The 23979-nt window shown below is 39.7% G+C and overlaps 1 protein-coding gene across 1 annotated transcript; it reads right to left on the bottom strand.

The window, feature by feature from the left end:
• Positions 1 to 9051: 9051 nt before the first annotated feature.
• Positions 9052 to 23315, bottom strand: synprb (synaptoporin b). The gene is made up of 6 exons (XM_079629612.1): positions 23188 to 23315; positions 16509 to 16668; positions 14699 to 14817; positions 12116 to 12314; positions 11135 to 11326; positions 9052 to 10355 (listed from the first exon to the last, which is right to left on the bottom strand). The coding sequence occupies exons 2-6, from the start codon at positions 16530 to 16532 to the stop codon at positions 10038 to 10040; spliced, it is 852 nt and encodes a 283-aa protein (XP_079485738.1). The 5' UTR covers positions 16533 to 16668; positions 23188 to 23315; the 3' UTR covers positions 9052 to 10037.
• Positions 23316 to 23979: the final 664 nt, after the last annotated feature.

The following is a 23979-nucleotide window of genomic DNA, read 5'->3' as shown; positions in this document are numbered from 1 at the left end:
TGGTGTGGGTGTAAAAGGGATCCACTGGAGGCAAGTGTAAATGAGAACCCAAGTGCAGTTTATTATAAACAAAACCAAACATGAAACAAAAACATTGTATGGCATGAAAACTCAAAAGCAAGACATGAACAGAAACGTACTAACAGTGGTTACAGGTAACAATAATTGACAAAGACACATGGCAAACATTAGGGCTTAAATACATACATGACTAATGACAAGACAAGGGACACCTGTGAACAATGAACCAATGACAACATGACACATCAGACAAGGGAACACATGGCAGGATCACATGACTAACAGGGAAATCACATGAAAAGACAGAAACATGACATGAACAAAAACAAAACTGTGACAGATCCCCACCTCTAAGGGCGGCTCCCGACGCCCAACAAAACCAAACATAAATCGAGGAGGGTGGTGGAGCGGAGGAGGTCTTGGGGGAGGGATGGTGGGTCAGGCCCATGCAGGGGGACAGGACATGGGATGTGGCCTGGCGTGGACGGGCCTGGGTTGTGGCATGGCGTGGGTGGACCTGGGCCGTGGCATGGCGTGGGCGGACCTGGGCCGTGTCATGGCGTGGGCAGTGCAGGAAGCAAGGGCGGCGCCGGCAGTGCAGGAAGCCAGGGCGGACCTGACAGTTCAGGGGGCCAGGGCGGCGCGGCCTCCACGGTCCTATAAAGTGACCTACTGCCCCCCCAAAATGTTCTTGGCAGGAACAGACACCGGCGTGGCGGCGGCCATCTCGGGACGAGACTCAGGCATGGCGCCGGCCATCTTGACAGTGGGCAACCTTGACGGGTTGTAGCCGATGTGTCTGCCCACACGTACAAAATAGCTGTGGTCAGCGCTGCATCTTCCTGAGCTGACTCAGGCGCGACAGCCATCCTGTCCGAAGACACAGGCACAGCAGGCTTGACGTTAACAGTCTCTGGCTAGGCAGGCTTGACGAGAAGAGCCTCTGGCTGGGCAGACGTGACGTGAAGAGCCTATGGCTTGGCAGACGTGACGTGAACAGCCTCTGGCTCGGCAGACGTGACGTGAACAGCCTCTGGCTCGGCAGACGTGACGTGAACAGCCTCTGGCTTGGCAGACGTGACGTGAACAGCCTCTGGCTCGGCAGGCATGACGTGAAGACTTGGCAGGCATAACGTGAAGAGACTCAGACTTGGCAGGCATGATGTGAAGTGACTCAGACTTGGCAGACATGACGTGAAGTGGCTCAGGCTTGGCAGGCATGATGTGAAGAGTCTCTTCATGACTAACAGGGAAATCACATAAAAAAAGACAGAAACATGACATGAACAAAACCAAAACCGTGACAGTGGGGTTGTTGGGCCCCTTAGTTCCAGTAAAAGGAACTCTTAATGTCATTTTGGACAATTTCATGCTCCCAACTTTGTGGAAACAGTTTGGGGATGTTCCAACATGACTGCGCAACAATGCACAAAGCAAGGTCCATAAAGACAGAGACTGCGAGCCAGGCCTTCTCGTCCAACATCAGTGCCTGACCTCACAAATGCACTTCTAGAAGAATGGCCAACTCCATATTAAACCCTACCGATTAAGAATGGGATGTCATTAAAGTTAATGTGCATGTAAAGGCAGACGTCCCAAATATTTTGGCAATATAGTGTATATGTACATGTTTTAGTATGTAGACCACTTTTATTATTGATTATTTATTACGGATTCATTATGATGTGAACAGAGTTTCAACCAGTATAACAAAAAATTGCTAACCCTGTCCCTACCTTTAATTTAACAAGCCTAAAGTTCCTTTAATGGGCAAACTGTAGGTTTCAATTTCATTTTTCTTTCTGGTCTTCTTAGGGAATTTTAAATAATCTTCATACATTTTAAAGGGGTCATGACATGAGAAACCAAATTTGCCTTGATCTTTTGGTATATAAGAGGTCTTTGTACCATTAAAACGTCCTGCAAGTTTCATAGCTTAAGACGTCCTCCCCATTATAAACGAATCATTTATTTAATCAAGCTCTAAATACAGCTCGTTCTGGATCCATTGTAAGAAGTGACGTCACGGTACGAAGTGACATACCAGCGTTTGCATATGACCGCCTCCAGCACAAGACAACTACGCTTTAAGCGCAAGGCAACTACGCCCGCGCGCCTCACAAGTGTTCAGTCGACGGACAGCGAGTGGGTCTGTGTACAGGGAAATTACGATGCCGCAGATGTGCTGTTCCTGGCTGTGGACAAACAACATCTTTGAATACGCTGCGAAAGATCCAGTTGTAAGGGAAAAATGGATGCACTTGGATGTCCACTTTTTGCGGACGTCCCAGTCCATTTGAAGGATGACTGTTTTGAGAACAAATCCCAAAATGATGCTGGCTTTGCCAGAAAACTGTTGCTCAAAGATAAGTCTGTGCCGACTATTCTAGGCTCAACAACGACGACGCAAACTGTAAGTAATGTATTTAAAACTTTAAACTACTTTTTAAATACGCTGAATCCGCAAATGTTCTGGCTGGGGGCGTTAATAATTGATGCATAGGCACTGACGTTAGCCAATCATAACAGTGGGGATTAACACTGAACTCTTAAAGGGGAAACACCCCCAAAACAGACTGTTTGAATCAGAGGATGAGAAACAGGAAAGGTCATAAATCACTACATTTTAAAAGTTTTTTGTAAAAAAAAAACTATAGTAATACTATAATTGCACCTAAGGGAACATAATAAAAATAAATAAAAATAAACATGTCATGACCCCTTTAAGTGGTGTTTGTTCTCCTATCCTTAATCAAAAAATGACATCAGTAATCGGCACAGTAAGTCACTAATCCTGAATCGGCAAGGAAGGCTGTAACATTTAGGAGAGAATAACAGCACATGTTGTTTTAAATAGCTTGATGTGGTGGAAATTATGCCAGTCAGGTAACATTTACATTTTCAGTTGGAGCATTCTTTGTTCAGCACTAAACAAATAATTCCAATATCTATCAGTTAACGGTTGTCTTCTTTAAAATGACAAGTACTGGTCTCAAAAAGCAATTCTCTTTCACAGTACATCATGTTTAGTCAGGTTGCCATATTACAAGCACATTTCAGTGCAGTTAATGGCCATTGCTACCTATTACACTCTATAAGTGCTAATCAACAAACACTGGATCAAATGCTTCAAAATCATGTACTGCTAACATTCAAATCACTAAGTGTAATTTGTATTAGTAAGTCTTTTATTTCTTAAAAATCTCTGCTTTATTGTAGCATTCTAATCCAGTTTATCAGACCGAATGCTGATCTTTTCCGCTGCAAAAATCCTTTTTTTGTGATAATAAATCCATAACTTTTGTCAACAAACAAAAAATAAAAAAATTTGTCTACACACATACTCTCCCATTATACCTCGTCTCACTTTAACAGGACTGTCCAAACTTTTCACTTGTTTATTTATATGTATTATAGTTTTTGATAATGTTGATTATGCACCTTTTTTCACTGTTTCTGTCTCTCCAGAACTTGTCCTCATTTCTCCCTGCAGTCATGTCGTGTAAGTGTCCAGCCAGTTCACTCACCTAGACCTGACACAACTAACTCTAACAGGATTACGAGATCAGGCTCTGGTAGTAGGAACGGCATTGACTTCTCAGTGGGCACAACTCAACAAGATAAAGATAAGACAAAGATCTGCTTAAGCCAATTTGCAAGGTGCTCACCTAACTGCGATACTGATACCTGCCAGCTCTGGCTAAAGGAATTATGGTTTTAAACTAATTGGTTTCTCCCTCATGGTGAGAACAACACGGTCTCATGAAAGTGCGTATCTATACCACGAATGTTATTTCTCATGCCATTTATACGCACTGAAAACCCTTGGTTAGGATTAGGGGTGGGGAGTGCGTGAGAAGCATGCAGTCCATTTACATGTAGTCCTGTTCAAGCTATTTTCTGTATATTTTGTACATAATAAAATACGCTAGATAAACAAACAATTACATGAAAAGATGCTTGCACACTTTGCATGTATTACATGACATGCAAACTGAATCTAATTCCACTTGATTCCACTTAATCCTAACACACCAAAGCAACATTTTTGTATAAATTGTGAAAGAAGCAAACAACAAGGAGCCTTATTGAGAGCGGACAATTGCTTAAATATACTTGGTCTGAAAATCATAAAAGCTCAAATGTTTTCTCCAATGGCGCATCAAACTTAAATTGCCGGGGGTGAGAGTCTACATATAACCTATTCCCAATCATCATAGCTCAGCTGCACTTCTCAAATTATGTCTAAACAAATCATTTAGAATTTAAAAGACTCTAGGCTTGATAGCATAAAACTGTTCAGATCAGAATATGTGGATATTCACGAGTGGGAATCTTTGCAGATAATATAAAACAGTTCTCCAGTGATCTGTTGAAAACAAAGCAATTACCTTATTACCAAATATCATTATGGTGATGTTGGTTTTAAATGTGCTTATGATCAGGGATGTAGCTGGAAAACATGCTATGCACCATTGGGACTGACAAGAATCACACTAATACCTAGCTTTTAAAGGGATAGTTCACCCAAAAATGTGAACTTTGTCATCACTTTCCCACCCTCAAGAGTTTCTTTCTTCTGTCAAACACACAAAAAGATATTTTAAAGAATGTTAAAGATGATGGTAGCCATTGACTTCCATAGTAGAAAAAAAATACTATGGAAGTCAATGGCTAGTCTTTGAATCTTTCTGTTTGAAGTTTTAATCAGGTCTCCTAAATTGGAGAAAAAATGGCTAGATGGCGCCGTCACAAAAAACTAGGGTCCTAAAAAATGCGGTCCTGAAACTGCAGCCTCTGGTAATATTGCTGACCTACACAGGATGCGAGCATTGCGTCAAAAGCAAATAGAACGTATTATAATCACTGATGCTGCCTACACTATACAGCATACAGATGCCCATTCACTTTACTCAACACGCTTGAGTCTACTGACAAGAAGAGGACATATGTAAGAGTAAACAGAAGCATAAAAAAACGTTCGAGGCATCCTGGAATCAGGGGATTATGTTTGTTCTGAGAATTAAACCGCAGATTGTTTTGTAAACAAGGCACAGTTGTGTAATGGGGGGTTCGCAAATAAACTTTTGTTGACAGATGAAGCAGTTAGCTGTATTTGATCTGACAGCAGTTAAATCGCAAACCATAAGTAAATGATTTCATAATGATTTGCCTGTAAATTATGGTCTTACATGGATATTGTTTTCAAAACACTTAGGCCTACTCACGTGCAATAGTGAGTGGGCGTTGATGGTTTCTATGCAGTGACGTTAGCCAATCATAACAGTTGCCGTTTACTGACAAGCCTTGAAGGAACCGCCCCTTAAAAATTTATAATTTCTGACAGAGGGTCAGAAGAACGAAGGTGGTAAAAATAATATTTTTTCAAATTATATATATAATATATTATATAAATATTTTTTTTTGTTTTTTTTGTGCAAAACACTTTATCAACATTACGTGAACCTCAAGGAATATTAAAATAATACAAAATCCATGTCATTACCCCTTTAATGTAATATCCTGTCTACTCAGATGCCTTCATTATTACTTTTTTTCTTTCAGTTTTAGATGTACCTTCACTGCCAACAATGGCTATAACATGATTTCACCAAGTATATGTTCCTGGATAACATCTTTGATCCTGGAACTTTCCAATCAATCAGATTTGAGGGACAAGTTTACAGTTTATGTCAAGTTCAGGCTTACAACCAGGGTTAGGTGTGAAGTTAAATGGAAAATCTCAGCTTTTTATTTGGGAAATTGTGAAGTCTCAGAGGCACTCTATGGTGATATTGACCCATCTATAATTTCTCCCTGATTTTAGGGCTAATAATAAGTTATCGGTGTCACCGATAACTTAGACTTCACCGTCGGACGGTAGGGGTATAGTTTTGGGTTAGGGATAGGGTTGTCTGACTAAATTTTCACACAGGATTTTGTACCAGAACCAAACCCGAAACAGTACATTAGCAGGCTTATTATAGGCTACACAAAGCAACAGATTAGCATTCACAAAATTGACTTGGACTCACAGCTTACCTGTAACTGTAGTCTAATATAAAAGGTGTGGTTCCAACGAAGGACCAAAATGATTCGACAATTAAAGTACTACATTAAAGTTAAATGCTTGAGACAAGATCTAGATGTTTTCTACCAGGCATTCAATTTCTATTTAAGTCCACCATTGATATTAGTAAATTTACTCCCGTCTCACGCTACATGTGGGACGAGTTTTCCCACACGGACACAGGTAAGATTTTTCTTTTTTCTTTTTAGTTGTTGTTTTTACCCTGTTGACTGACTGAATCAGCTGTCCTCTGTTTCGGAAATTCGGACACAATCTATTCTAGCTAGGCTACTCTTTGCTTTCATAGGAGAGGTGGTGTCAAACATACTAACGTTCTTTTGGTGACACCTCTAGGTGACAGGTGGAAATGACATGCAAATGCAATGGATGTTATGTTGAGATTTAGCCTACTACGTACCTACTATGACCGGAATGTTTGCATTTCTTAATTTCTAATAATAATATAATAATAATATCTACTTAGCCCCCAGGTAATGGGATGAAAATCACCGTAGCCTACAATGGGACAGATAGGCCCGTTCACACCGAGTCTGATCACTTTAAAATAACTATAACGAACTATATTATCGTCCACAACAACGCACGATAATGTTATGATTAATATAATTACGTTCTGTTTATTATAAGCATAAGCTGCAGTTATTGCCTGCCGCTTTAAATCCTCGAGCTGCTGTAGCCTGATTGGCTGTTCAATGTTTTTATCTTCCATCAGCTGGAGAGAAAAAAAAAAAAAAATCAAAAGTCATTCCAACGATATTGTATTGTACACCAAGATTATTATACAGCTTATAATTGATCATTTCGAATACTGACTTCTTTCCCATTCCCCTGCCTAACCTGAACCTGGGAGGAACTAATCTTATTAAGGCTAAACATGCAGTCAACCTTTCAAAATCTGCTTGCCTAATCCATTGGGAACGGTTTTAGAAGTGTTAATTAGAACTTAATGTGACCTTTGATAACCTGTTGTCTGCTACCAATTCAGTAAACATTAAAGCCTATCTAGATCTATCTAAACTGTTTCATAAACGCATAGGCTACATTGACTTAAAGAGAGGCTTTTTGTTTTCCACAGAGGAAAAAAAAAGTCATGTTTGGAATGGCATAGAGGTGAGTTTTATATATAATGACAGAATTTTAATTTTAAGATAATAACTTTCAGACGTAAAGACTCTCTCTCATACAAACAGTTTTAAAGCCAACATTAAAAATGTGTCTGACATAGATTTGAGCAGCAAGCTTTAATTTAACAGTTAAGTACAAGTATGGAAAAGCTATGGGATGCATATGAAAATGCACCAAAAATCATGTAAGAGGATTTGGGTGAAGTACAAGAAACATGGTCACAGCAGAGCAGTAGGAATTGGAAAGGGAAAAAAAGCTTTTGTCATTTCTCATCCCCTTCTGTGAAAGATGCCCATTTATACCAGCATCCTGCATGCACTGTGGCCCTCAGCATTTGCCCCAATTGTTTTGATGATTATGTGTGCATGTTTTTAATAGTTTCTTGTTTTATACATGGGTCATAAAAAGTGCGTATTTCTATTTGATTTGGCTGCTAAGAGAAAATCTAATAATTGAATAAATATGAATATAAAATCAAATATAGATGAGTAAATATTGACCTGTGTTTGGAGCTGTAAAAAGCCTAGCCTCTTAATCATTAATATATAATCCTTTCCTCTGTTGAAAATGTTTAGTGCAGATTTTTAAAAAAAACCTATTTTAAAGTACAATTCTGTAATGTTTAGATGTTGCTTTAAAGTTTAAATCATACATTTCTTTAGTCTGTGAATTCCATGACACTATGGTAGTTACTGGAATAATTATTATAAATCCCCAAGTAGGATAAGCATTTATTTGTGGTTTTAGTTAGTAGGTGGTGGTGGCTTCAATCAAATGCATGTATTGTGTGTAGCTGTAGCTTCATGCTTTATCATTAAGCCTATGACCAAGAGCCAGAAGTGACAGATGGATGAACAGAATGACAAAGATTGGACTGCAGTCGAGGAACAGTGAGGGTCAGTCCAGCCTCCTCTTCACATACACTTGTACCTCCTAATATCGAACACCATGACGTCTTTTCATTTGCTCAGCTGCGTCTATGATTATCTGAGACTCTGTCCCCTAGAGTAAAACATAAGTGCCACTGCGACATCATGTGTCACCATGTAAGATGATTATTATGTAATTAACTGTGTAAGTGCTCTTAGGGCCATTTTAACACTTCTTAACTAGCTTACAGTGTAATGTTAGTGTGAATTTACACTATAATACAGTACAGTATTAATGTTGTAAAAATACTGCAATATATGTAAAGCTTGTTTGACATTTGTTAATCAAAATGATATGTGCATTACTGCCTTGCATAATCATATCTCTCTGTTTTCTATCAAGCTCTTTAAATCACGCTCACTGCACTCTTTTAGTCCAAGGCATGTAATTGAACAGCTGTAGAGTTTCTCAGTGGTAACCTTTAATTTGGCACAAGCAACATGCCAGTGGCTAAAATCTCATGATCACCTAAAAGCTGCAATTTGGATCCGGCAGCTGCAAGCAGTTAGCCTCACTGCAGTGCTGGATATACTCTGCAGATATAGAGATGTTAACCACATGGCTCTGATAGGGCTCTGACAGGCCAAAAGATCCTAATTGCTCCCTTACACCCCTTCATTAAAAGGCTTAATGGGGAAAACACAGTAGCTTCAGATGTGGATGTTGTCTCTTTTGTAAAAGACACTGCAAACAAAGAAGAAACGCAAGAGAAGCATAGAAGATAATTCACTTTGGAGTCTCCAAATGGGATTGTTTCTGTTTGAATGTTCCTTTTTATCATTTCGACCAAGATTGCTAATTTCAGATTCATTGTTTTTTTCCAGGAACAAACCGAAATGGTAATGATAGCAGTCATTATGGTGAAATACATAAAACAGCCATTTAGAGGGATTCGTATAATTTTATTACTTAATTTTAAGACGCACTCAGTTTCCATATAACATTTGTACAGGTTTAAATCCTATAATAAACTGGGACAACAGAGTGACTTTACTGCGTTGGATTTTATCAGACTCTTTTGCATGCATTTCACTGAACACTGTGTGAGGTTAAACAAAATGATTCATTAAAAAAAGATCGCTGATTGGACCTTCAGGGTTCCATGCAATGGACTCAAACCATTTGCTTTTCCAGGCGTCCACTGGTAATTAATCATTATTCATATAGCAGAACATTGAAAAACCCCACATGTAACAAAGTAGCATGGTATTTTGGACATGCTACCGTGATAACACCATGTTGTTTGACACTAGCATGATAGTTATACAATGTTATTCTTTAAAGTACCTTGGAGAAGTCAAAAAGTAAACGCCAAACATAGACTGTTAGAATGTATGCAAACTATGCTAAAAGCCATTAATACTGTAGAATTATCACAATTTATCAAGAGCCATATACGACAAGGTATCACGATATCAAGATAGAACTTAAGTTCAATGTGATTATACATTTCACAATAGATTCCAACTGGCATGTTGTATATAGTTTCTAAATGTGTAGGTGCTATTTTTCATAACAAATGCTATGGATCAATAAAAAGAGAAACAAGTCAACACTGGCCTTATGAGGAGCCATCAATGGTCTCACCTGTAATTATAGCCTTGTTGTACCAAATGCTACAGTTAAACAATTACAAGAACTATGGTAGATTTTCATAAGGGCAGGTACAAGAATCAAGACTTAATTATACAGTAAACGAATAAATAACAGTAAGCGGACTGATCTCTACAAAAATATCACAATTTCTACGTCTCATGATAGAAATATCAAATTCACAATGACAAATGATCTGTGTTATCACTGAGAAAACATCAGAGTTGGCAGTTATTTCTTTCTATTTTCTTTCTCTTCTCCACAGTCACAGTCTCTCTCACATCTCATTGACAAATATGAGAGGGCCTCTGGATGTGGGACTCCCCACCTGTCCGTACAGAATCGGCAGTCCTAGATTAGTTTGGGGTAGACTGAAGCCTCCGCTTGATAAGTCAAAACTCGCCTGGTTGTAGAGCCTCTGGCCAAAACCAGATCCAGATTGATCAAAACTGGTTTGACTGTACTGCCTGAAGCTGCCGCGTTTCTCAGAGGGCGTTCTGGAGAGATGGCGCTGGGTGGATTTATGCAAACCTGTCTCTTTGTAGGCAAACCAAATATTACCAGCCCAAAGGAAGAAGTTCAAAAAACCAAAGGCCTGCAAGCAGACAAGGATGAATTAGAAATATGGAATTTAACTTTGTCTACTTGTAAATTTCATTTTTTATTGGTAAAGAAAGTTTGTCATTTCCTTTAGCAAGACCTAAAGGTTTAAAACGTTTTTAAAAACCTTAAAAAGTCAGAGAGCTATATAGGCCTGACAGACACTAGCAGTTGCTAGTTTGTTGCTAGGGTGTTGTGTGATTGCTAAGGAACTTTGGGTAATTTCTAGGCTAGTTAGGGGGTTGTGGCGTTCTAGTTGGTTACTAAGGCATTCAACAGGATGAAGGACCAACATAATTATAAAAAAAATGGTTATAAATGGCTGTCAACAATGCACCTTTTAATATACCGGTAGGTACATTTTTACTTCACATGTAAAGGGTATAAAGTAAAAATTTACACTACCGTTCAAAAGTTTGGGGTCTGTAATATTTTTTAATGTTTTAAGCAGTTCAAGAAACATTTCCTACTATTATCAATGTTGAAAACACTGGTGTTGCTCAATATTTTTTTGTGCAAACATGGATAATTCCTTTTCAGGATTCTTTAATTCATAGAAAGTTCAAAACAACAGCATTTATTTGAAATAGTTATCTTTTGTAACATCATAAATATCTTTACTGTCACTTTTGATCAATTTAATGCATCTTTGCTGAATAAATATTTTTTTTTCTTACTGACTCCAAACTTTAGAATGGTAGAGTATATCAATTGCTAAAGAAGTTCCTTTATTTTCTCTTTCCAAAATCGATACTAAATAAGACATTTACTCACCACGGACATGTTGAGATTTGTCCAGATGGGCTCCTGCAAGACCTCACATAAGTTCTCCGGGGCTCTGCATGCAGACATTAACAGCAGGATCTGATGCACATCAGTGGCTGTCTTCACCCCAGACAGAGTTTTAGCCCAGGCAATTGAGCTAACCAGCCACAGGCTAGAGAACACTAGAGTCACCAAGAAGTCCTATGACGATTACAAATAAGAAGAGAAACAGAATGAGGGTCTTGGTGATTCAGTTAGTTCAGTCAGGAGTAGTTCACCCCAAAAAATAAACATTTCTTACTTCTTTCAGCGAAAACAATCGGTTTTCTATTAAAAAAATATCCTGGCTCTTCCCAGCTTTGTAATTATTATAATTTTTTTTACATTTTGAAGTTCCAAAAAGCGAACCCATCATCATAAAAGTAATCCATACGACTCCAGTGGGTTAATACATGCCTTCTGAAGTGAAGCAATGGGTGTTTGTAAGAATAATGTCCATATTTAAAACTTGATAAACTATAATCACTGGCTTTTGACCACGTACGTGCGTTCACGAGAGAGTTGAGATCCAGCAGAAGGATGACCACTGACCTGACGTGCATCCTACGTACCTCAACTCTCTCGTGAACGTGCGTAGCCTATACCATTACCGGAAACCAGTGGTTATAGTTTATAAAGTTTTGAATAGATATTATTCTAACAAAAACCCATCGCTTCGCTTCAGACGGCATTTATTGACCCACTGGAGTCTTATGGATTACTTTAATGATGGATGAATGCGCTTTTTGGAGCATCAAAAACTCGGGCACTATTCAATGGCATTACAAATCTGTTATTTAATATAACTCCGATTGTGTTCTTCTGAACAAAACAAAAAATCATATACACCTAGGATGGCTTGAGGGTGAACTATTCCTTTAAGTTATATTTAGTTTTTCAGCACAGTGTGCTCTTAGTCTTTTTCTTACAGATATTTTGAAATGCACTCACAACTACTGGACCTCTGTTCTTCTCTCTGTATTTGTTCTGGTAGAAGAAATAAACAATTGTGGCCAAAAGGGAATAGAGGAAAGCCAGAACTGACACAGTGACAAAGAACTGTACAGATGAAGCATAATCCCCTTCGAGAAAGAGAGTCTCTTTCCTGGTTCCTTCACACAGAGGAGCACTGAAGTGTGCCTGTTGAAGTCTGGGAAGAGAAAACATAGTATAATTCACTACTTTCACAAGTTTCAAGCATAAATAATAGATATCTGTGACAATGGAGTGCCACTAATGTGTCAAATATCTTATAAAAATAGTCACTCACTTCATAGTTTACTTTAGATTTTACAGTGGATAGTTTAAGGACTTAATTGTACTTGTCTTGACCCTTACAGATGCACTCAGTAATTCTCTGTTGTCAATATGACCTTGCGCTTAAACTGACACCTACTGGTGTGGATGCAATATCACGCAAAGGCAATTTCAATTACTGACAACATTATAAATTTGCTAGTTAGCAATGACTAATTTACGAATAGCATTTGGCTGGTCATGAATTCAAAATGCCAGTAGTGGGTATGGTTTTGACAACAGAACTCTTGGTCTTTGAGTTTGAGTTTTATTTGTAGTGGACAGATGTGGCTAGCATGTATCAAAGCTTGAGAGATCTAGCACAAACAACCACTGAGCTACTGATGCTCAAACAAAAAGTGTTACTTCCCCGGTCTCCCCTACAGTGTATTTTTTTATGTTTATAAAACTTTTGAGGAAAGAACTCATTGAGTTCATATTTCAATTGTGTACTGTAGGTTGAATTTGTCTGATAATTTGATAATTTAGTAATGATATCTTTGACTTAATGTAGAGGTCTGCATTGCCGCGGCTGTCCCGCGGGAACCGCGGGACCCGACCAGATATTTTGCGCCGCGGGATTAAATTTCCGACTAAAACACGGTAGCGGTCGGTAACTCTGGTGTAATTTGAACGGGAGCGGTCACGTTAAAAACACTACCACGTTCACGTCCTTTCAGAACAGCATATCTTCACTTTACTTAATCTTAATCTTATCGACCACCCGGTAAACAGCCTGCCCTGCACTTAGGACCGTTATTGGAACAGTTCTTTCTGCGTCATGCATTGTATTTGCGGGGTCTGTGCGCGCATACGTAGTCCTCAGACTGTACCGGTGGTAATACGGCCCTCAGAAAGGATGGCAGAGCAAAGTGTGTGGATGCGCTGTCCTTGAAGGACGTTCAACTTGGACTGGAAAATGGTCAGTTTACTGCTAAGAAACCCACGTCTGGCAAGTCTGATGTATGGGAGTCTTTTTCATGTATCATAGACGCAGATGGAAAACAAAAAAACTTTGCGCAATGTGATAAAAAAAATGGTGTTCCCGTTCAGCAGTCACAAGACTGACCTGCCTGCCGTCTTGCGGGCATTTGCGGGCGGGAGCGGGACATAATATCACAGATCGCGGGCGGGAGCAGGACTAAAAATTACAAATCTTTGCGGGAACGGGCGGGAGCGGGACTGAACACTGCGGGAGCGGGCGGGAGCGGGACTGAACATTGTGTCCCGCGCAGGTCTCTAACTTAATGGTAGGGTAGGCAATTTTGGAAGGGCTAGCAATAGCAAGCTAGCTTTGAAAGCATGATATCCCACCCTCCCTTGAGAGCATCTATAAAGCCACACCTCCTCCAAAACACAAGAGCGCGCACAGCTGAGTCTACAAAGCATTAAATTATCTCATGTCCCGAAGCACATAACATCACAATAATAATGAACGTAAACAACTTACAGAGCTCTTATGACCTGACTGCTGCAGATTAATTTTAGCATTGATGGTGTTAACATAGAAACGCATAAATCTGAGTTTGAGGATGTGAACAGCTCCGGGTAGAACGTCACGGTTGTCATAGTAGTTACGCTTGCTTACGATATGGCGTGAATGCAGGTCATTGTTTTGCTTCAGGAGGAACTGTAAAAAGGCAGCTGCTGTTTGTTTGCACCGTTCAGTAACTAGCCGCGTTTCCATTACCCTTTGAAATTGAAATTGCGAATTGAAAATACGCCCAATGGAAACATGTCAATTTAGCAAAAACTCCCATATATCACAAAAATGTTTTAACGCTCGCACGAGGTGGTTTTTCAGGCAATTCAAAAAGGGAAAATTTCGCAAAACTGCAATGGAAACAGTTTTTGCGCATTTAGAGGTCATCAGATGGTGCGGGTTTGGACAGAAGACGAGACAGAGTTCTTTGTTAAACTCATAAAAGACAAAAGAATTACAGGAATACTGGATTCTAAACAGCGAAGAAATGCCACAATTTATCAAGACCTTGAAGCATATACGAGGAAGAAACACCCAGAAACACCTCATAAGAATAAGGGGCTTTCCTTGCAGGCTTTAACACGCCTACGTCTCCTTCGATTAAAAATAATGGATAGTGCGGTGGCTGGGATATACATAAACCTATCAACATCCACTGCCATGTCAGAATCTTTTTAATACAACTGAAATACATAATTAAAGTGTAACATACATTTTAATACGTATATTGCATTGTGGTAATTAAGAACACTTACCTGAATGGGTAGTTGAAACTGATGCTGATGTTGTTTTGGATTTTGTCCAAACATTCCACTTTAACCATTATCTGGCCAGAATATCCCCCACATGTTGCAAATGCTAAAACAGCACAAAGCTGTGGGGGGAAAAAGCTAAATATTAATGAAATGCCCTGATGATACAGTATAAGCCAGTATGTGGAGGGGACAAAGATCAGATCTCTTGACTCCCCATCTGTACAGAAGCTTTACTTCATCAGACAAAGTCGAGACAAATTAACCTCACAGAACATTAAAACATTCTGTTTTAATCATCCTCCAGTTTTCTGATTTAAGGTCAATTTAAATGACCTCTCATCCAACTGCTGCACAATTAATTGTGCAAAATTAGACACAGATGCTTTTTAAGTGCACTAACCCCTGCAGTTGCTGTAGACCTGGATGCCAGGCACTAACACATTTGTCTGACACAATTTGAATATTTTTCACAGGTTTTGTATTGTGTTTGGCATAATGAATGAAAGGGCTGGAGGTTTACTGGACAAGTGCCAGGGCTTTATTCTCTGTGGACACAGGTGTTAGATAAGAAATGTATCCAAGTCTCCTGCTATTCTCTCTTTCCCCCAATCCCTTCCTCTCTCTCTCTGTTTCCGATACTACAGCAGATGAAAGGATGCGGCTCCTTTCAATTAAGATTTAATGCCTTTACTGTGTATATAAAAATTAAATACTGCCTGGAATACTTGAGTGTTTGGGTCTGTGTGTGTCAACAGAAGACAGAGAAAGAGAACGAGAATTGAGAATTTTTGTTATGTATTATGTTAACTATTTCACCATACTTAAGTGGCTTAAGCCAACCAAAAACTGTGTGAATATTTAAAAAGTATCACACATACAGACATCTCATATAAAATACAACAATATCTTTAAAACATGCATACACAGAACAGATGAAGCAAAGAAAAGAAAAAAGGTAGCTTCTTTGATGAGTCTCAGATGAGACCCAGTGAATTATGCAAAGATTACCCAGGGGTTGCAGCACATTCAGACACACACACACACACACACTCACACACACACACACACACACACACACACACACACACACACACACACACACACACACACACACACACACACACACACACACACACACACACACACACACACACACACACACACACACACACACACACACACACACACACACACACACACACACACACACACACACACACTAACTAATTACCTCACATTTACACACACACACATATATATATATATGCATATACAGTACGTACAAATACAAATATGCAATTGTGCTGCATTTATCACATCACAGGTTCATCACTGTAAAGTCTGTCAAAGAGCTGGATGGCATCGATCTTATGCACATTTCAACAAGAGCAGATGAATTATTCAAGCAAGAGAGACTACAAACAGGGAGCCGATGCTGTGACCCCAAAGACCAGCTATTAATTAAACCTGATTTTTGATAGACGTATTTGCATGCTTTAAAGACTATTTTAAGAATGCAACCAAGAGAAACTGCACACAATACTATCAAACTTTACTTTTATTAGACACTTTCCCTTGCTACTGTCAAATTATGGGCAAAGCCATTTACACACTGACTCATTTTTTTGTCATATTATATTTCTATTCTGGTAATACTTTAAGAATTCATAAAACAAACAATATTTTTTTAGCTGAGTTAGCTAAGTGACGTTTGAGAAAAGTGGTATAATTGTGCAAGTACGTCTTGTTAAAATACAATTCATAATGCTTTAAAATGAATCAGTACTTTTTAGAGAAATAGAGGTCTTACCGGAGCAAATATGACCATACACATTGATGAAACGGATTAAGCATCAGCCTGTTGTCTGTCTATGAAGGAGTGTTGAGCTCCTCTGCCAGCCAAAACCCAGAGATACTGAGCGAGTGGACACCATGGAGATGCTTCTACAGGGAAACTGTGTGTGTCTGCTCTGTGTCAGAGAAAAGACACACACACACACACACACACACACACACACACACACACACACACACACACACACACACACACACACACACACACACACACACACACACACACACACACACACACACACACACACACACACACACACACACACACACACACACACACACACAGATCATACTTGCAGACCTATTGCACACGTATGTATCCATACACATATTCTGTACATACACTCACAGTCATTGAAAAATATAAAATTAAGCGCATAATAATCAGTACGTAATCCTTGGTATATATGCTGGACACAATACAGCCATTACATCAGTGTTTTACAACATGCTAAACATAAATAATTACGAATATAAATACATCTCCCACAATAATGGCCCTCTATTGTCTTTAATTATTGTAAATGATTACAGTGGAATCAAGCCTTTTGGTAAATTATTTTTACCCTACATAATTTTTGACAGCTTAATGACTAAATATCTGGGCTGTTAATGAATGATTCAACAGGATACTTATTAAAATAACATGGAATAAGCTATTTAATCCCAGTGGCAAGATTTGTGATCAAAATTATTACTTTATTTATTTTAATTAATTTAATTAAAGAAAAATATCAAAAGTAGTTATTTTTTAATTAGTTTTTCCTTATTATTGTATAATTAGTTATCATCTTATTTTTAATTAATTTTAGTATAACATATTTGTATTCACTTCATTAACTTCTCAAGAAGCTATGTTAAAGGGATACTTCACCTTTTTTTTTAAAAACCTCTCATTTAAAATGGGTAATTTATGTAGTAGAAATGTGAAATTATTTTTGAATTTGGAACCTTCTAGATTGAGAAAAGCCAGAAAATGTATTTTTGGCTTATGGGGATGAAACTCCCAGAATGCACTTGCTTCGCTGCCCTAGGAGGCCACTCCAAAGCCACGCCAGAGCCCGTCTACGGAGAGCCTGCCCACTCCCTATTAAGTCCTATTGTACCGAATTTTGGTTGTAGTTCTACCAGAGTTCCACTGGGGGCAATCGCCCCCGAGTGCAAAATGAATGGGAGTCTATGGAGCTAGACGGCTAAATTTGTCTCTTTCACCTGATTGCCGTTGAGAAATCTCAGATTTGATTGTAGGTTTTGCAAGTTCAACATGGGTTATAAGTCGAAAGTTGAATGAACGAGTACTTATGTCCTTTCTATTTCTTACAGGTTGAGTTGTTGTTGCCCATAACACGCTAGCATTCTGCTAATGAACACTGATTGGTCAGTGAAGGACTGATTACGACCAGAGATACCGCTTGATGGCATCGTGGCATCCGAAGCGGGACCAGAATGTCTTCTAGCAATAACTCTTCTAGCACGTCTATTTACCTGTCAGCTGTGTTGTGTGTTTACCTGTGTCCGCTGTGTTGTGTGTTTACCTGTGTCCGCTGTGTTGTGTGTTTACATTTACATTTATTCATTTAGCAGACGCTTTTATCCAAAGCGACTTACAATAGAAGCAATTAAACTAGCAGTAGGACAACAGTATGTTAGTGCTATGACCCTTCACAGTACAATCCAACGCAATATTTTTTTTTTTTTTTTTTTTTAGAATAGAGAAGAAAGTGTTAGTAGTACTGGATCAAGTGCTCAAGTGCTGCTGAAAAAGATACTTCTTCAGCAATTTCCAATTTCTTAAAAATGGCTACGGACTCAGCAGCTCTGGCTGAGTTAGGCAGATCATTCCACCAGCAGGGAACAGTCATGGAAAAGGTCCAAGAGAGAGATTTCGTGCCTCTTTGAGATGGCACCACAAGACGCCGCTCGCTTGCAGAGCGCAAGTTTCTGGATGGCACATAAGTCTGAAGTAATGAGTTCAGGTACAGGGGAGCAGTGCCAGTGGTTGTTCTGTAGGCAAACGTCAGTGACTTGAATTTGATGCGAGCGGCAACCGGCAACCAGTGCAATTTTGTGAGGAGAGTGACGTGTGCTCTCTTCGGCTCGTTGAAAACCACTATAGCTGCAGCATTCTGGATCAGTTGCAGAGGTTTGACAGTGCAAGCTGGGAGACCAGCCAGGAGAGCATTACAATAGTCCAGTCTGGATAGAACAAGCGCCTGAACAAGGAGTTGTGTAGCATGCTCTGATAGGAAGGGCCTGATCCTTCTGATGTTGTACAAGGCAAATCTGCATGACCGGGCAGTACTAGCAATGTGGTCAGTGAAATTCAATTGGTCATCAATTACAACTCCAAGGTTCCTGGCTGATCTTGATGGAGTTATGGATGACAAGCCTAGCTGAATGGTGAAGTTGTGATTAAGTGCTGGGTTAGCCGGGATTACAAGTAGCTCTGTCTTTGCAAGGTTTAGTTGAAGGTGGTGGTCCTTCATCCAGCCAGAAATGTCTGTCAGGCAGGCTGAGATGCGAGTGGCTACCGTCGGATCATCCGGCTGGAATGAGAGGTAGAGTTGTGTGTCATCAGCGTAGCAGTGGTAGGAAAAGCCATGTTTCTGAATCACAGATCCTAGTGATGTCATGTAGATTGAGAAGAGAAGTGGTCCAAGCATTGAGCCCTGAGGCACACCAGTGGCTAGATGTTGGGTCTTAGACACCTCACCCCTTCACGACACCCTAAAGGACCTACCCGAGAGATAAGACTTGAACCACTGGAGTGCATTTCCCGAGATCCCCTTCATCTTTAGGATTGACAGGAGGACAGTGAGTGCGGGTATAACAGAGGAAGAAATAGCTTGAAGTAGGTTAGTGGGAATAGGATCAAGCGGACAGGTAGTAGGGCGATTGGAAAGGAGGAGGTTGTTGACGTTACCACTATTCATCATCACTATTAAAACCCATATATCATTACTCTGTATCAAGTGTACAGAGTTGATGAAGAAGGAGGAAGAGGAGGGTTAAGAAGGGAGGAGAAGGTTTTAAAAAGCATGCGAGAGTCAGAAGAATTGTTAATTTTGTTGTGATAGTAAGTCATTTTAGCAGTAGATATGTTAGCAGAGAAGGAAGAGAGGAGGGATTGATAAAGACCAAGGTCAGAATGATCTTTGGATTTGCGCCACTTCCTCTCTGTACCCCTGAGTTTAGCACGATGTTCACGGAGAACATCAGATAACCATGGGGCAGAGGGTGTGGCGCGGGCTGGCCTGGAGGAAAGGGGGCAGAAGTTGTCCAAGCAGGATGTTAGAGTAGAGAAAAGAGTATCAGTTGCACTGTTAGAATCTAGTGCTGAGAGCTGGTCTGGTGGAGGAAGTGTGGATGAGACCAAAGAGGATAGGCGAGAGAGTGAGAGTGAGCGTAGGTTCCGCCGAAAGGTGACCTGTGGTGGAGTGCGTGTTGTGTTCTGAGGCAGGTTGAGGTTGAGAGTGAGGAGGAAGTGATCTGAGGTGTGCAGTGGAGTGACAAGAGCATGGTCAGTGGAGCAGTAGCATGTGTAAATAAGGTCCAATTTGTTACCCGATTTGTGAGTAGCCGCAGTCGATTCTCGTTTGAGATCGAATGAGGCAAGCAGAGTGTGGAAATCAGCAGCTTGAGGTTTTTCAAGGTGGATGTTGAAGTCTCCAAGAACTATGAGAGGAGTGCCATCCTCTGGGAAGGATGAGAGTAGCACATCAAGCTCCTCTAAGAAACTGCCAAGCTGACCTGGGGGACGATATATAACTGCGATATATAACTGTTTACCTGTGTACGCTGTGTTGTGTATTTACCTGTGTCAGCTGTGTTGTCGATGCCTCGAGAGAAAAGAAAGTGCAGAGCCCGAAAGCACCAAAGTGACTGCAATAAAGCAGTATCTCTGGTCGTACGAAGTTTAATCAAATAAGCAAATAAGTGACTCTAAAAAAATCTAACACCCAGCAATGTGTAATTTCTTTGCATCTCCTTTCGAATACAACATTCAAATTACTAGACAAAAAATTATATCCTGAGAAAAGTGGATTTTGAGGGGTATAGCTCCATAGACCTCCATTCATTCTGCACTCGTCCTGTGAGCGCCCTCATATGGAACCAGAGTGGAACTGCAACCAGTCAGAAGCCGGAAGTGTAGCGAGAGTGAAACTTCTCCCCTTATTAGACATTCTCTGGCCACGCCTACCCGTTAGCTTAGCTTCCAAATAAAAGATGGCTGACACTATTACATTCTGTGAGTGAGATCTATGGGCAGGTTGAAAACATGCGGATCTAGCGTCTTCTACTGGCTGTAGTTTTTAGCCTCTGGCCAAAAAAAAATCCTCCGATGATGCAAAATGATGATTTTTGCGTCATCTGAGGATTTTTTCCAGACAAAAAAAATACATACATCTCTCGTCTCAGGGGTATATGAGGGAGGAAAGCATGGTAATTCGAAAATACTACAGGTTTTCTACAAAGCTTTATGCTAAATCCTGAAGTATCCCTTTAAGGATATACAACAAAAGAAAATTATTATTTAAATGTATATAACACATAGGCGTCATTGATGAAATGTGCAATGCTTCTCTCATGTTTCACTCCTGTAGCGCCTTGTCTCCTTTCAGCTGTTATAAATGTAGCTACATTATGAATAAAGAACAGTGCCATGAAAGTAACGAACAAAGCAGGTATTGGTGGCTTTTGAAGATCTGAGGTGAATACTTCCTTTGATCAGTGAAAAGTTCATTTACAGAGTTAAGAGATAATTAAGTAGAAAGAAAGAAAAGAAAGAAAGAAAGTACTTTCTCAAAACTCTTTACACCGTTCTCCTAACCAACTTTCATCTTTTCACACTTTTTCACTCATAAAACAACAACCTAAAACAACACTAACAACAGTTAGCATTACACTGTTTTCCTTTCATTTCTTTACAAAATCTTTCTTTTTTTTTCTTTCAGTTTTTAGATTCAGAATGTATTTCAATATGGTATCACTGTAGAAATGTGACACATTGCTGACTTAATCATTTTTGTGTTATGTTAGGATTTCAGGCTAGGAAAAATGCCTTTTATTTCTAAATTATGACTATTTTGAGCTAAAAAACATACTAACATTATAAGGGCAACCAATGAAACATTCTAAAATAATAAAATAACCCCATGTCATGGGACCTTTAAAGGGGACATGTAAAAACTTAAATGAAGGGGTTACTGAAATAAAAACATGAAATTGCTGCCACGATGGAAGCTTTTTTCCAAAAAGTAAGAAAGGTAATTGTGACTTTTTATCTCACAATTCAGTTTTTTTCCCCCTCAGAATTGTGAGATAAAAAGTAATTATTTCCATGGTACAATACAATACAATACAATTTTATTTTTTTTATAGCACATTTAAAAACAACTGGCGTTGACCAACGTGCTTAACAAGGCCAATAAGGGAAGACAGTAAGACCAGTAAAGATACACATCAAAGAGAAGTATAGTCGCTCAAGTCAGGGTATATTGAAAGCTATTGAAAAGAGGTGCGTTTTCAGAGAACTTTTAAAAAGTGTCAGAGTTTGGGCAGATCTAATATCGTGGGGTAGGCTATTCCATAGCTTAGGCCCATAAGCTGCAAAAGCTCGATCACCCCTATTTTCTGGTCCTAGGGACAGAAAGTAAGTTAGAGGCCCCCGATCTTAGTGATCTTGACTTAATTTCTGGATGAAGCAATTTTGATAAGTACTGTGGAGCTAAGTTGTGTATAGATTTAAAAACAAAAAGCAAAACTTTAAAATCAATTCGAAATTTAATCGGTAGCCAATGAAGCGAAATCAGAACTGGCGTAATATGTTCAAATTTTCGTTTTCCTTTGAGAAGGCGGGCAGCTGCATTTTGGACTATTTGTAGACGGGTGATGTGTTTCTGAGAAATCCCAATATATAAAGAATTACAATAGTCCAATTTGGATGTTACAAAAGCATGCAAAGCTATCTCAAAGTGCTTACCAGACAAAAATGGTTTAACCTTTGCTAAAAGACGGAGGTGAAAGAAGCAAGACTTTACCACCGCACTTATCTGCTTTTCAAGGGTAATGTTGGTGTCAATCCAGACCCCCAGATTCCGAATAGAGGTAGTGCTGTAAGGTGACAACGTTTGGAGGTCACAAACATGAGTATTACGATCACTGGGGCCAAACACGATAATTTAAGTCTTGCTTATATGGTAGATATAAGCTTTCAGGTTCCACATGTGTAAGGGAGAAAAACATAAAAATGCAATCCAGCACATTCTTCCTCCTCTCCCCTCTCCTGATCCAACTACTCCTCTCCCTCCTACAAATCCTCTTCCTCACCCATTATGTTTCTCTCTCTCTGCTCCTCTGAGACTCCACAAAAAAGTCATTTTTAGTGTATGTCCATATAATGAAAAGAACTTCAACACCTGACTACCTCCAATTTCTCAATATTTCAGTGATCTGATCTGTTACCAAAAAATGCTTATCAGTTGTTTCAAATGCTAATAGGTCGGTAATTATATGTAAGAAGGGGGTTACCACCTTTAAATATAGGAATGACACTAGAAAGTTTCCATGACTCAGGAAATGTCCCTTGTCTAGTGACACATTAATAATATGTGTTGGACCCATAATTGACTGACCTATTTGTTTTAGCATGAGTGTGTCCATCCCATACACGTCTTGTCAGGGTTCTATCACTTCGGTCTGGGTTATATTCTGGTTGGTGACAGAGCTCTGACATTCCCAGTTTGTCCTGTTTGTTTAGTCTGGTTTATTGTGAGCACATGGCTTGTCTTGTATTCCTTGTGCCATGTGCTCTCCTGTCAATTGTCTAGCCCCTCCCATCTCGTTACCTGATAATTGATTAATCTTCCCCACCTGCTTTGTTCGTTACCCTCTTTTGTTTGCTCCCTATTTAGTCTCCCTGTGTTTGCTATCCTGTGCTGGATCGTCATTGTTGGTAATGGTATGTCTTTGTATGTCCCTTCATGGTTTCCCAAGTCAAGTCAAGTCAAGTCAAGTCAAGTCAAGTCAAGTCAAGTCAAGTCAAGTCAAGTCAAGTCAAGTCAAGTCAAGTCAAGTCGGTTCCGTTTTTTCCCCCTTCGGGGTAGTTTTTGTTGTGTTTGTTTTATTTTATTATTTAATAAAGAAATTAAACCCTGACCTGCATTTAAGTCCTCGCTCAACCACCGTATCGTGACAGAACGATCCAGCCACAAAGGAGGACTTAGCAGAGATGGGTATCTTCCTCTTCCCGTCTCCCAGTTCCAGGGGTGCGGAGGAGGATACTGCAAATACGGGGACTCAGCGTAGAAGGGGCTCACACCATCTGCCAGACTCCACTGCCTGCAACCCCATATACCAGCGCGTGTTCCAGTTCACAGCACTAAGGTCCCTCCGTCAACGGGGGACTGACCTGGGGGAGTTTGCCC

The sequence above is a fragment of the Phoxinus phoxinus genome, assembly GCF_949152265.1.
Source record: "Phoxinus phoxinus genome assembly, chromosome: 11".
Classification (NCBI taxonomy): domain Eukaryota; kingdom Metazoa; phylum Chordata; class Actinopteri; order Cypriniformes; family Leuciscidae; genus Phoxinus; species Phoxinus phoxinus.
The sequence above is the reverse complement of the archived record's forward strand: the minus strand, read 5'-3'. Positions and strand labels throughout refer to the sequence as shown.

What these genes read in the sequence shown, in the direction of transcription:
- synprb (XM_079629612.1), bottom strand. Translation starts at nt 16,532, where the DNA reads ATGTGTATGGTCATATTTGCTCCG. An exon ending in AGTTTCAACTACCCATTCAG is followed by an intron (nt 12,315 to 14,698) that starts GTAAGTGTTCTT and finishes TTCTCTTCCCAG; the next exon opens with ACTTCAACAGGCACACTTCA. An exon ending in AGAACAGAGGTCCAGTAGTT is followed by an intron (nt 11,327 to 12,115) that starts GTGAGTGCATTT and finishes TAATCGTCATAG; the next exon opens with GACTTCTTGGTGACTCTAGT.